The sequence below is a fragment of the Sparus aurata genome, chromosome 14, assembly GCF_900880675.1.
Source record: "Sparus aurata chromosome 14, fSpaAur1.1, whole genome shotgun sequence".
In the NCBI taxonomy this organism is placed as follows: Eukaryota; Metazoa; Chordata; class Actinopteri; order Spariformes; family Sparidae; genus Sparus; species Sparus aurata.
Genome location: NC_044200.1, coordinates 14,121,474 through 14,135,609, shown reverse-complemented (window position 1 = coordinate 14,135,609; position 14,136 = coordinate 14,121,474). Strand labels below are relative to the sequence as shown.

Below are 14,136 nucleotides of genomic sequence, written 5' to 3'. Positions count from 1 at the left end.
TCATCCCTTCTTCTCTCTTTTTCCCCTCTCTCTCTCTCTCTCTCTCTTTTTCTTTCGTGGACACGGCGGTTTGTCCTAAGCGGGATTTGTCTTGCTTGGTTGAACAAGGCAAACCGCAGGGCTTTTGTGGAGGTGACAGGGGCGTGCCGCTTGCTGTGTGTGTGTGTGTGTGTGTGCGTGCGTGCGTGTGCGCACTGAGCTTCATTTGATTTGTGTGCAGAGAGGACAACGTGGTCGTCTGTGTGTGTCTGTGTGTACAAGCGTCTGGAGACAGAGACGCAGGGTGAGGGATGGACCTCCGTCACACTCCCCCGACTCTCAAAAGACCCACACATACATACACACACACACACACACACACACACACACATACACACAAATGTACACACACATGCACAGTCACCTAGGTCCACTGTCTCTGTTTCACACAAATCAAATGAGGCAGAGCTCATCACATAGAGACCAAAACAGTGTTGCGGGTCTGCAGACAATAACAGGCCACCTTGGTGCCGCCTCTGCTCTGAACACAGAAGTAAACTTTCAGTCACAGGCAGTGATCAGTTGCTTAATGCAATATTGACAAGTTAATTGTAATAGAACACATCTTAATGAAAGAGAAACATTTTATGTATGTTTGGATCTAAAGAAAAGCACATGAATGTGATACTCTAAGCACATGTCTCCACTTTTGTCCTCAGTTGCAGGTGAAATATCAGAACTGGCTTAAACGTTGCATCGCGCAAACACGCACAAGCCTAATCAATAACACTTGGTTTCCAAAGATACCAAATGTGACACACTTAATTGCATCTAAATAGCTTTAAATGAATGCACAACACGCAGATTATTTCTGTTTGTATTAATAGTATAGCTTTAAAAAAATAACCATCTTTAGCTTGAATATTTCGCTCAATAGAAATGTAGTAAATGTAGTCTCAGCCAAACAGCTGCACTTGAACGCACCGCAAAGACTGCAGACAACAGCCTGCAAGCTGTCAGTGTCAAAAGAATAACACTGCGGTGTTACATGTGTTATGAAAAGTGTTTTCTGACACCGCTCTCGCTAATATGGCCACTTCTAATCAAGAATATGTCTGATCAGTGCCGGACTCAAGGATGTTTGAGGTGATCAGGGGTGGAAAAAATTAAAGAGGGCACCAGCTGTATGCGGTGGCGCACCAGCACACAGAAAGCTACCATACATTTATATGAACCAGTTACAAACCCTGGTTAATTAAAAACAACTTTTCACTATCTGTCCACTGAAAGGGTACCGTAGAAGGCCCTTTATCTTATCTTATCTACCACAGGGGCATCAGGGAGGGTACTTTCAGCACCAGTGTGTCTGATAAAAAAGTTGTAAATGTCACTGGCAAAGGGGAAGAGACAGACTTCCAGATTTAAGGGGCTTTCCCTTCTTTCGTTTCTTCTTCTTTTGCATAGATTTGCTCAAGTAAACAGCCAGTCATAGTGATGTCTCTCACCAGCGGGCCTGTTGCCAAAGAACCCGATCCTCAGCCCGATCCAAAGCAATTTTCAAAAAATTATCTTGTTAGAGCAGTCTTCGATTCACAGGCTGAAGCTGTTCTTTGCGAAAAACAGAAGTTTAGACAGGCCTCCTCTACACACTCTGTAGTCGATCTAGGTCTCAGTGTTTTAATCCCTGATTTGTGTCTTTGTTTAGTTGCTGATTTGAACCACCAAACCAACAATCAGTGTTAAAGTCGGTTTCTCTACTGCTGCAAAGTTTGTCACTCACATCGCAGCTGCTCTGAGCAAAAGCAGAGCACGAGCTGAGCAAATCAGGCCAGCAGCAAGACACAAAATCCGCTGTAAACAAAAGCAAAGATTTAATGTCACAACTATATTTAGATTATTTTAAAAAACAAAAAGATAAGGCAGATAAGTGTATGCTTCTATTTGGCTGTCTTTACTCCTCATTCTTCACTGATCCTGTCACAAAGGACGGGCTATTTTCTCTATTTCTGCCCCATTCTAGCACTAACACCGCAAACACACACACACACACACACACACACACACACACACACACACACACACACACACACACACACACGGCTCCTAACCCCTAACCCCTGTCTGAGTTGAAGCTATTGTGCCTGACACAGAGACCGTGTCTCTACCACGGATGGCTGCCCGTGTGTGTGTGTGTGTGTGTGTGTGTGTGTGTGTGTGTTTTCAGCAGGTCCAGTGTCACAGCGCCCAGCAGGCACGGCCCACCAAACAGCCCAGTGTGATGCTGGACACACACAGACTCATACAGTAGACGCATGGTTTAATTTGACAGCGTGAGGTTACTGGCGCTCGTAATAATGGTAATAATAATAATGAGCTGGTTTCTATAGTAACATTTAAGGGATGCAGCTCAGACAAGACACAGCTGCAAAAAAAAAAAAAAAACTACAGGAAACATAAGTGAGTAATAAAATAAAAGACTACTTATAGTTGAAAGATTTGTTTGAGGCTGTTGCTCGTAAACTTCCAGTGATTTTGCCTCTTTCCAAATGTTAACATAGTTTGGGGCCATTACATAAAATAAAGAGATGCATCCCTAATTTTCTTACTGCCGTGGCTCTGAACCTCTAATAAACCCCACAGTGGGGGATCTGAGGAAACACGAAGGCTCGTAAAACAACTAGGAGCCATAAAATATAAGAATTTCCTCCTGGTGTTGTATGAAACTAATCCTTAACCTCCCATTAACTCCTCTCTTGCTGTGAACAATAAAGAGAAACAAAAAGAAAGCAGCTTTTTTTTTTCCATTTAAATCCAAACTGTTGCAAAAAAAAAAAAAAAAAATTGGGAAACTTTCCGAAAACAGAGCCACAGGCTTCTAACCTCACAAAATGTCATTGTCCTCGGCTCTGAGGGTCACGGGGGTCGGATCACGGGATTGGAGGGTGCCGAGTGCTATGCCTGCTGGGTAGTAAAGTAGAGGGGGGGGGGGGAAGCAGGAGGTTGGGGGTCGGGGGGTGTTTCGGGATGCAGGGGTTAACAGAGGTGAGAAGGTAATTGGGATCAGGCGATGTGAGGAGACGGAGCGGTGGGAGAATTCAAAATAGTTGATTCAGCAAATATGTTTCCAAATGGTCGTTGGTGCAAACTTGAAACAAAGAATGTTTAGTCACATAGTGCACAGTATCATTCCTGTGTGTGTGTGTGTGTGTGTGTGTGTGCGTGTGTGTGTGTGTGTGTCGAGGAGGGGTGTGTGGTGTGACTTGTTTGTTGAATGTAGGTGAAGCTGCGTGAGCGGAGGGCTCCCCCTAAAGTTCACTGCTGCTGGAGCCATAAATCTTCTTCTTCCTGTTGAGTTTATTTTAACTCACCCAAACACGAAAAAAAAGCTTCATGATGTTGAGACATGAGTTGGCAATCGATGTCACAGTCATAATGTAAAGAAAATCATGAAAGTCTGGACCATTTGGAGACACTGATACTCAGTTTTTTGGTTCAAAATCAGACATTTAGTTGGGAACGTGGGTTCAGAACGGGAGTCATGTCTGTATTTATGTTTTTAGATATTTGGTCTTTGTGCTGGTTTACAACGATTTCAAGAAGAGACATCTGGGGCGTATGGAGTGTCATTAAAAAGTTATAAAGGGGCAGATTGGTGTATGTTTCTATTATAAGATGCTATAATCGGCTGAAAGCTAAACTAATAAAAAGTCATCCTATAGTTTTCCTGCATGTGTTCTTTGAAAATGACTGCTCTGTATATAACCGTGTGGGAAACCTGATTTACAATAGAGCTGTGCTTCCTCTCGCCTTCTATTCTCAGTCAGCTGTTTGTTTAAGTTTGGTGGAACAGAGCGGCACATATGGAGCAAAAAAATTTTCTTCGTGGTGTTTTTTTTTTTTCTTCTTCGTTTTGCATTTTTCCTTCTGGTTGTCTGTGTAACCGCACGTTTTAACAGGAGGTGGTTTCGCACCAGCGCACAATGCAGACAGACAACCGGAAAAAACATCTTTTCTGGATTTATTGCCGTTTAAAGACAATTTTAGAGAGGTGCGGCCGTGCATACGCTGTGTAAGTGCACAGCTGGCACATGAGGATGATACATGTGGTTTCACTACCATCATTATTCTTTTTTTTTTTTTTTTTATCCTCCCATTGAATTTCTCAGCAGCTTGTTTGAGGATTTGAGCTGAGCTGAATTTCTTTATATATAGTTTTTACATAGTTTATATATATATATTTCATTCAGGAAAAAGAGCTCATAAAGAAGTAAATGTTGTGTTTCCTAGGGCTGGCAGTGGTTTTCTCCCCAGCCAGCTTTTCGTCTGATACAGCTCTCTTGTCTCTCTGTGGCAGAGCTGTGGTTTGTTTTAGGTTTTTTTGATAATACATTTCTTTTTGCCTGCTGTTTTCACAACAATTAAACATTTCTAACGTGTAATATTTATTATCTTGGTAAAAACGACACCAAAAATGTCAGATTCTTGCCAGTTTTGACGAAATATCAAGGCTTTCTAATGCATGTTGTCTTTGTAGCGCAGCATCAGTGAAACCGCTTTACTGTTATTGATCATATCTGTTACCTGGATTTGCCTTTTCCAGTGGCAATTTGTTGAGCAAAATTAATCCAAAATAGTAGAAGGGCGTGGTAACAGACGTTCACCACTAGATGGTAGCAGCGCAGCAGCAAATCGAGCAGATCCACTCTCAAACACACTGTTCCAGGTCAGATTCAGTCTGCAAGGTCATTTCATGAGAATGTATTTTAAGGGCCAGGATACAAATACATTTTCATTTCCCATTCCTTATCCTCTTTCTTTTCACTTTGCAACAATCATATGGTTTCAAAGGGAATGAAGATTAAAGCGAAAAAGTGGCTTTTTATTCTACATTTAACCAACAAAGTGTCATTTTATTTTCTGAGCCCCCATGAGTGATTGTTTATGGTTTGAATTTATTGTGGGAAAGAAGCACTTGTGTGTTCGTCTGGTCCCTGACAGCAGTGACATCAGATATAAGAAAACCAATCACATCTATCTTTTTCTTCTGTTTCCACCAGGCGGTCTACAACCTTGCGAATGTGGCCTGTAAGTGTCACGGCGTCTCGGGTTCCTGCAGCCTGAAGACATGTTGGCTCCAACTGGCCGACTTCAGGCGTGTTGGGGAGTTCCTGAAGGAGAAGTACGACAGCGCGGCCGCCATGCGCATTGGACGCAAGGTACTGAGCTCATGCTGTCATGAACAAAACACTAAAAGGGAATACCCTGAAAAAACAATCTGAAATCTTACGCCGACTGACTCTCTCTAACAGGGCAAGCTGGAGCTGGTCGACAAGCGCTTCAACACCCCGACCCCGGAGGATCTGGTTTACATCGACCCGAGCCCCGACTACTGCCTCCGCAACGAGACCACGGGCTCTCTGGGCACGCAGGGCCGCCTGTGCAACAAAACCTCGGAGGGCATGGACGGCTGCGAGCTCATGTGCTGCGGCCGGGGATACGACCAGTTCAAGACCTACAAGCACGAGCGCTGCCACTGCAAGTTCCACTGGTGCTGCTACGTCAAGTGCAAGCGCTGCACGACGCTCGTGGACCAGTTTGTGTGTAAATAGCACTGGAAAGGAGGAGAAGGAGCGGAGATAAAGGGGGAGGGTGAAGGATAGAAGACAGACAGGAGGGTGAATTTTCAGGGTTTTGTTCAGGATAAGTAAAGATACACAGGTTCGATTTTTTTCCTTCTCTCTTTTATCAACACCTGCGTGGCCATTTTTTAAGCACAATAGTGTAGTGATAGACTGGCAGGGAACAAGAAACAGATGTGGGAGGAAGGAAGAATTCGACCGTGCTCTTTGGACAACAATTTATTCAACGGAGATTCCTTTTTCTCACTATTGTCATCGTCACATCCCGTCCGGTGGAACATCCTGATCACAACCCTGAGAGAGGAGGAGGAATGGGGAGGCGATCAAAAAAGGACATCGAGGATAAACGGACCTAGAAAAATGGAACAACTGGATCCTGAAAAGAGGGACACATACAACCAGTGTGATGAAAAATATGAGATGAAATAAATATATAATTAAGTAATAAATAAATGTACAACTCTGATTGTTATTTAAGGAGGCTCAAACGAACCCGAGGCACAGTTTGGACTCTTAAAACTGAGTCCTTTTGGGGTTTGAAGCCATTTGAACGGTCGACCTTTGACCTCGCAAGAGCAATTCCAGCATACGCGAGTTGCTCAAACACACTTGCAATGCGAGGGGAGGACAGACCAAACTCGAACAGGTGGATGGGAGCGAATGGAAGAGGAATCACATGTTGGGGGTGAATGGAGGGAATGGAGAAAAAAATGGGAAAAAGTTCAAGGAAGTTTGGTTGATTCTTTTCCGGCAACGCGGCTAATTCGTATTTCCCTCGCTGTCGATTTCTGCTCAGATGTGCTGTTAAAAACACTTACTGACAGGACACACTTCATCCATTTGCCTCCCTGTTACTGCTCCTGTAAGAGCAGATTTCCAGCACCTGTGAGCTGACAAGTGTGTCCGAGCAGGTTAATGAGGCCGCGGCCATCTTGACAAGCGCGGCCGTTAAAAGCAAGCGAGCCCCGGCTCGGCGACCTTCATCTGACAGTGAAGCGAGCAAAACCTCCATTAGTGAGATTAATGTGCCGTATCTGCCTTAATGAACCCCGCACTAAGAGACACGTTCACTGTGAGTGGACCTCTTCATCTCACGCTGTTATGCAACTTGTTAAGTCAACAAGAAGCCCTGTGGTGTCAACTCTGGCAGTTTTGCCGCCAATTTAACATTTTTATAACAACTATACCGTGAATCTTTGCAATTTGTATTGGGTGAGATTATTGTAAATGCACAATGTATTCCGATCGATAGAAGCGAACATGAAGAGGACAAGGAGGAGGACTGAATATGCTGTGTGGGAAAAACAGAGAGGACTGCAATTTATTATGTGCTACTTTAAAAGAAGAAGGTATATTTTATTATTGTTTTTCATCTTCTGTTTTCTATGTTTTATACATGAGTATTATTGTGTATTCTTTTGATAAACTAGTCTCCTTCGACAATGAGGCGTTGGTCTGTTTTTGAGTCTGCTGCGGTTCTTTTGGAAAAGTCCGATCACGAAACAACAGTTTCGCTCTGTACTCGGATGTCTACAAACAAGTCTTTGTCTTTTCAGAGGCCGTTTCGGAAAATGATGCTGCGATTGCTAAATCGGGAAGTAATGCAGCACAACGAACAGACTTACAGTAGTGACATTCACAACATGAATGAAGGAAATGGCCTAATATAGCAAGTCATTGTACTGTAGTCTGGAGCACTTGCTGAATGACAGACAATTTTATTTATCTACATTTTTTAATTAAATGTGCAGTATTTTTGTTAGATATAAACCCATTATGGAATTAAAGGATTAGTTCAACAAAAATGAAATTTCAGTCATTATCTACTAATGAACCCTCATGCTGATGGAAAGTCAAAGTTGAAGGTCTGTAGTCCACAAAACATTTCTGGAGCTTCACTGCAGTATGCTCAAAACAACTGAAGTAGATGGAGACTAACTAAAAGATATTTGGCTCCATACAGCATGTCGGTCATAATCAAAGTCACCAGAATAGATCCCAAATTGATTTGAGGAGACATTATTTTCACTGTGCATCCCGTCTGAGGAGGGTGCACGAGCTCCAGTATGTTGTCGAGTGGGTAAATAACGTCTTTTCAAATCAATTTGCGTTCTCTGGGCTTTCAAAGACTTGGATTATGCCACTTGAAATTCATCATCACTTGTTTTTGTACATTTTAATACACGTCCCTATGTAGGCTACTTCAGTTTTGGTGAATACTGCAACACTGTAAGCTCCAGAAATATTTTGTGGACTTCATCACTTCAACCGACTTTCCATTGGCTTAAAGGTGAGAAGATATTAACTGAAATTCACAAAATTCACTTTTGTGGAGTAATCTTCTAAACATTTTCACGTAATCAGAATACTTTAATATTGATTGAGAGCTGGTATGGAATTGAAATAAACCAAAAGAAAGCTATTAATGCTATTTTTACATTCTAAAAAACACCTTTTGCAAGATACATGGGGAGAAGTTAATGTAACTAAGAATAGCATGCGTACTTTGCAAATATAGATGCAGTAAAGAACAATCCCCCGACAGAAATCTGAGCATTCCAACTGTTACATGTCCAGGGTGTACGCTTTAGTGTCACGCAAATTGTGACCAACTGAACACACCCCGTCTCACCCTCCCCATACAGTGGCTGCTCAAAAAAAAAGCCTTCTGTAGAACCAAAGTTTAGTTTGTCTGCTCTGGGCTACTGTAGGAACCCTGCCTGTCCCTCTGTAGATATAAAAGGCTCAATTTAATGTCATGAAAACACAGTGATTCTTAGTTTCTAGCGATCATTCATCAATGAAAACACATTTATGAATATCAAATTCAATTTCTGTCCCCAAATCCTGCATACTGGATCTCTAATTTCCTTAGCAGACAATCCTCAAACCCCTTATTCAGGATCACGACTGAAAAAAATGACTGATGTATCCATGTAATGCTATTCATATCAGTATCGCAGAACTGACATGAGCAGAATATTCTAATGTTTGATATTAAATCGCACTGTGTTTATAAGTATTGTTTTCCAGCATGAAAAAGTAAAATATTATGTAAGTTGATTCATGGTTCATTTATCAGCTGTTGTGATTGTTTGCTCTTGTCATTCCTCATCTTCTCACGCCTCCTCAAGACTTTTGATCCCATCAGATGGACGGACAGCTTGACTCCTCATCTGCTCCACTGATGCTGCTGCGTTTTAACTCCCTACATCATTTAACCTGCACTCTCTGTGTGTGTGTGTGTGTGTGTGTGTGTGTGTGTGTGTGTGTGTGTGTGTGTGTGTTACTTTCTGGTACCAGCAGTGTGACTTCAGCTCCTCTCTTTAAAAGCTCCAGCAGCTAAACATCTCGAACAACTTTTAGCACTTAAATGTCACGGCTGAGCAGGTCTGAACGGTGACCCAACTAACGATGAGCAATCCCATTACTTTTAGCCGCTCACTGCTAATTCAATTAGACCGCTGACCGTAGCAGCGTGGCGACCTACTGTACCGTCGTTGTTTAATCTCCCTCACCTGATACAGCGCTTTGTGTGTTTAATGTTCTCATCACAGGCAAAACTGCTGCTGCCGATTATTCCCACAAAGATTGGTATTCATGTAATGATTCTACACCGATGGTTTACTGCGTGCGACTGATATTGTTGTGAAGTGTGTGTGTTTGTGTGTACATGTGTGTATTATAGGATTAGATGAGTGAAAGTGTAACCTCTCTAATCCTTTTCACCTGACAGCCATCTGCTGCTCCGATGCTGCTAATTTGATTCCGTTCATCTCTAAAACAAGCAAACAAAAAATCAAGTCATCTTTCTTTTCTGTGGCACTTTGTTTCTCTTGTGAGAATGTTTCAGGTTAGATTTATTTCTCTTCATAATAATAGTTTTATATTCTTAAGTCTGTTCTTTTGCATTTATTTATTTATTTATTTTTTTACAGTTCCTGCAGAGGGATGAGCAGTGTGAATGTTGTGTAGTTGGCTCTGGCGTCAGTGTGTTGTGCTGACTTTAAGGCTAATTCCACACACTGGCGGACTTAGGATGTTTGAGGGGCAGTGAATTTGAAGGTGCCCCCTAGAGGGCACTTTATCATGTTTTATTGAACAAAAGCTTCTTGTGGCTCCAGTTGAAAATGTATGTAATCTGATAAATCGCCTCCAGTGATGTCACTGAGTGGCTGAGCTGCACCGCGTAATGTAGGCACCAGGTTTTGCAAAGGGAGAAAGTGCGATATCTCTTGTTTCTGCTGTATTGATTTTGATCCTTTGTTTTTAAACTACCCATGATGCGTCAAACAATGTCATAGGATGTGCAACGCCCGACTGCCGGATGCTTTTCAAAACCTGGCACCTACATTACCCACAATGCAATTCCATCACTGATTGACATCACTCGAGCCAATTTTTCAGATTGCGTGCAGCTTCCCCTGGTGCCACAAAAGCATTAATACTGCTTTTTTGCTTGTTTTTTGAAAATTAGTGGAGTTACCCTTTATCAATCTGTCTACAGCTTTGCATCATTCTACAAACTACAATTGAAAGTACAATACTTATAAAAGCTTTGAGAGGGTATGAAATCCCTTTCAAAATGAGAACTGTATTTCTTCCTGATTTAAGCCAGACTCGCTAAAAGTGAAGTTAATTTTGTTCCCTCCACAACAATGACCTTGCATTTTGATTTCCATCTCCTCAGGTGTTTGGTGAGCTCGAGCTGTCCTGCAGCCTAGACTCCATTATAAACATTTCCCTTATCTTCCTCTGTACAGCTTCGACTCCGCTCCTCCTGGAGACGCGGCGAAGCAGCCAGGCGGGGCGAAACATGCAGCCGCTGGGCTCTTTAAAAGGCCAAAAAGTGTCTCTGCACATCTGCATGGCAAACGGGCCTGGAACAGCAGCACAGTGCTCATGGAGGGCTTTAATGATACCCAGCTGGTTCTTAGCTGCGGGACCTTGTAGTGTTTGACTGCCAGCTGTCAAAATGTGAAGGCAAACTGTAGCGGACGGAGGATGTTTGAGGGGCGGGGGCGAAAAAAAGATCTAGCCTAGCCCGTAGAGTAGCATGAAACATGTTTTTTTAATTTCTGTGTTGTTTTTGGCATGGAGCTTTGAGATGGTCCCTCTACAACCTAGGAAGCTCTTGTTTTTTTGCTCATCCTTTGCTTAACAATAGAGAAAGCGTCCATTCTGGAGAGCATCTAGATGAAAACAACCCTTAAAAAAAGGTACATCAACGCAGATAAAATGAAGCCAAGTTCTTCTGTTGTACAGAGCTCGCTGTCATTTTCTAGTGTAAAAACCTGTAAGGATGTCAGTGGGATACAGGCGATACTACTCGCTGTATTTCACAATGCTGTCTCCCCGAGACAAAGCTACTTTTGATCATTTTACTCTTGTGCGTGAAGCCAGAAGCAAACTGTACAATGGCATCTTACACATGGTATGTTTGTGTGTAGATTAGCCGGCAGCTGTTGCAGTTAAGACAGCCGTAGGCGAACTCTCTGATCTGGATTAGCTGAAGTGAAGAAGACACACTCTTTTTTTCTCTCTCTCGCTCTCCCTCATACACACACACCAAAAAAACACAGTGGATGCATTCATATTGTGCTGCTGGGTCGACCGCTCTCTTGCTTTTTTCTCCTCCTCTGTCTTTGTCAAGCACACGCACACACACACACACACACATTGAGCTCAAAGACCAAGTCAACACAAATGCTCAGCCACTTATCTGTAAGCTCATTCATCCATATGTGTTCTACAAGCTTTGGCTGGAGCAGAATGGGCCGCTCAGTCCTGCTAAACCAGAATATCTAATCAGCTCGGGATGCTACTGAAGATTCAATAAGAGCTGGAGGTTTATTTCCCACATCAGTGCCGATTTGTTTTTCCTAACTGATGTGTTTTAAAAATTGGGAGTAATAGTTCTTATTTGTAACACAAAACTACAAGACATGCAGCTTCCTCTGGAACCACAAAAGGCTTTATACTACTTTTTCACATATGCAGTAGAAGTCCCCAAGACCTATAAACACACTTTAATGTGGAAATATGGTGGAGTTACCCTTTAACTTCATTACCGGTTTCTGTGGCAGCTGGTGTTAAGCAGTCACACCTGAAACCAACAAAGGTGCAAATCAATGAACAATGATGCAACACAGACAGCTGTTACAGTTCTCAATTGAACTTGTACCGTGCTGTTTTCTAAAACACGGTGAAATTTTAGAGGTCAATACCCAAAAGTTGTTAATAGATTTAGTTTTGCAATATGTTGTTGAACAAAATGTAAATCCATGTTGCTCCATCCGGATTATAAGGCCGTTTTTCGTTGCAAAAACAGCTGTAAAAGATCTGAAAAATAACAATATTTAAGGCATTATCACCAGCAAATAAAATCCATCAGTGTAGCTGGCATCAAACCATCGTATCAGAATCAGAATTCAGGAGTTTATTAAAATAAACCGTAACGCCAGAAAGTAGGCCTCATGGCAAAAAGTGTCAGTCATCAGAGAGAGCCATCACTGAATAAAAAAGGATGAAAACAGTACATTCTTTGTTGGTTTTTTAAAGCAATATATCAAACAACATGATAAGCAACCTACAAGCTGCTCCTCTCTTTAACAACTCTGCCTCAGTGAACGCTAAATACAGCTGTCATGAAACTTTCCATGACCTGTGAACGAGAGAATGAGGTGTGGCTGGTAGCGTCGTTGGAGCTTTTCTCTCCCATCACACCCTGAGTGTGTGTGTGTGTGTGTGTGTGTGCATTAGATCAATTGTGGGATCATGCCTGCAGCAATAAGACTTGTTTTCACCATGGATGCCATCTCTGTATCTGACACACTTTTATGGAACGGTTGAAGGTCTTAGCTTTAGTTGTTTTATTGTTTTAAGTATGTGAAGACATGCTGTAGTCCCAAATGCAAAATGTAGTGATCAATCTAAACATTGAGCTGACACTGTTACCCTAAAAGTGAATTGAATGAATGAAAACTTGATTTATTATTATACACATGATGACAGGTGTGGTCCACCTGTTGAGACTTGCGGCAGCTAGGTGGTGCTTCAAGAACACAAACAATCTCTCCTAAACACACACAACACATATCACTGCCAGGCCAGCTAATGGAAAGTTATTTCGAATTTAAAGAAGATTATGTATATCAATGCAACCAGACAAGTCTTTTACAGTCCTCTACGTCAGTATTTTTCAAACTTTCTCCAAATTGTGTGTAATAAAATTTGACAAACAACTTTATTACTCGTGAAATATTTATTAACAAAATAATTCAAAGGTTTTTATTTATTAAATTACTTTTGTAATGCTTTCTTTAGTTTCTTTCACAAGGAAATGGAGTAATATATACATACATGATACAAAAAACTCTAAATGGACTCATATTTCTATAGCAATTTTCCAGTCTACTGACCGTTCAAAGTCGCTTTCAGATCAGATCAGGTCAGATTCACCCATTCACACACACATTCATACACTGATGGCAGAGGCTGCCATGTAAGGTTCCAGCTGTTCATCAGGAGCAATTTGGGGTTCAGAATCTTGCTCAGGGACACGTCGACATGCAGCTAGGAGGAGCCAGGATTCAAACCAGCAACCTTCCGATTACTCCTGAGGAAGGGAGGCAAACAGATTAATAAATAAATTGACACATCACATTCAATCCACCCACACAGGAAATACACGCCTTACCTGTGTTTAAGGCATATTTATCAATGGGAAGAAAAGGAAATATTTAAAAAATAGCCAGCAGCTACCAAATTCAAAATGGAACATTTTTAGTATATAAAACAAAATAGAAAAATCATAAAATACAGTCAAAACTTAAATACAAGAATTCATTTGAAACTTTGTAAAATAACATAAAAGCAGCAACACAGAGGTCTCAAGGCTTGAAATGAAGTCAACTGCTCTGCCTTGTTATTGCTTTTCACACTGTATATAAATCAGGACATTTAATTTGTCACACTCCAATAATTCCCATGATCTGACAATTTGTCGCACTCCAGTAATTCCCATGATCTGACAATTGCGGGATCGGCAGTATACTGGTGTTCCCTTGGAGATGTTTAAGGGATTTTTCATGGTATAGAATGGCTGTCTGCGCTGGGAAATGAATGTGTGCCATATACTGATATAGTAAATCCAAAACTCATTCATAACTATTGGATATTGGAATAATGATGTAGGGTTGTGACAAAATCCCACTGCACACCTGGCCTTTCCTTGGCTGAACATTTGGGAACCACTGCTGCACGTGTCTGAACTAGACATCAGATATTGTGTGTACATTGTGCAACAAGGTGCCAATACAGATTGGATTCAGTATTATTCCTTTGGTTTGTATCTTCTGCAACAGCACAGAGAGAAACACATACTGTCCACGCACTGCTGATTGATTTATTTCTTTAAAGTCCAGCCAAGACCCTAAATAATCGCCATAGTTTTAAAGCAGTCAAGTTGGCTTTGTTGCTCCAGTTGGAAGCATCAGCAGCAGCAGCAGCAGCAGCA

The 14,136-nt window shown here is 41.8% G+C and overlaps 1 protein-coding gene across 3 annotated transcripts in view; it reads left to right on the top strand.

Annotated features, from left to right (window-relative positions):
• wnt5b (wingless-type MMTV integration site family, member 5b) overlaps positions 1-7,061 on the top strand; it is an 86,438-nt gene extending 79,377 nt beyond the window's left edge. For all 3 annotated transcript variants that reach the window (XM_030440162.1, XM_030440163.1, XM_030440164.1), the window contains 2 exons: positions 5,037-5,195; positions 5,289-7,061. In XM_030440162.1, the coding sequence (XP_030296022.1) occupies positions 5,037-5,195; positions 5,289-5,588 (459 nt within the window). In that variant the 3' untranslated portion in view covers positions 5,589-7,061. The remainder of the gene's footprint in view (positions 1-5,036; positions 5,196-5,288) is intronic.
• The last annotated feature ends 7,075 nt before the right edge of the window (positions 7,062-14,136 follow it).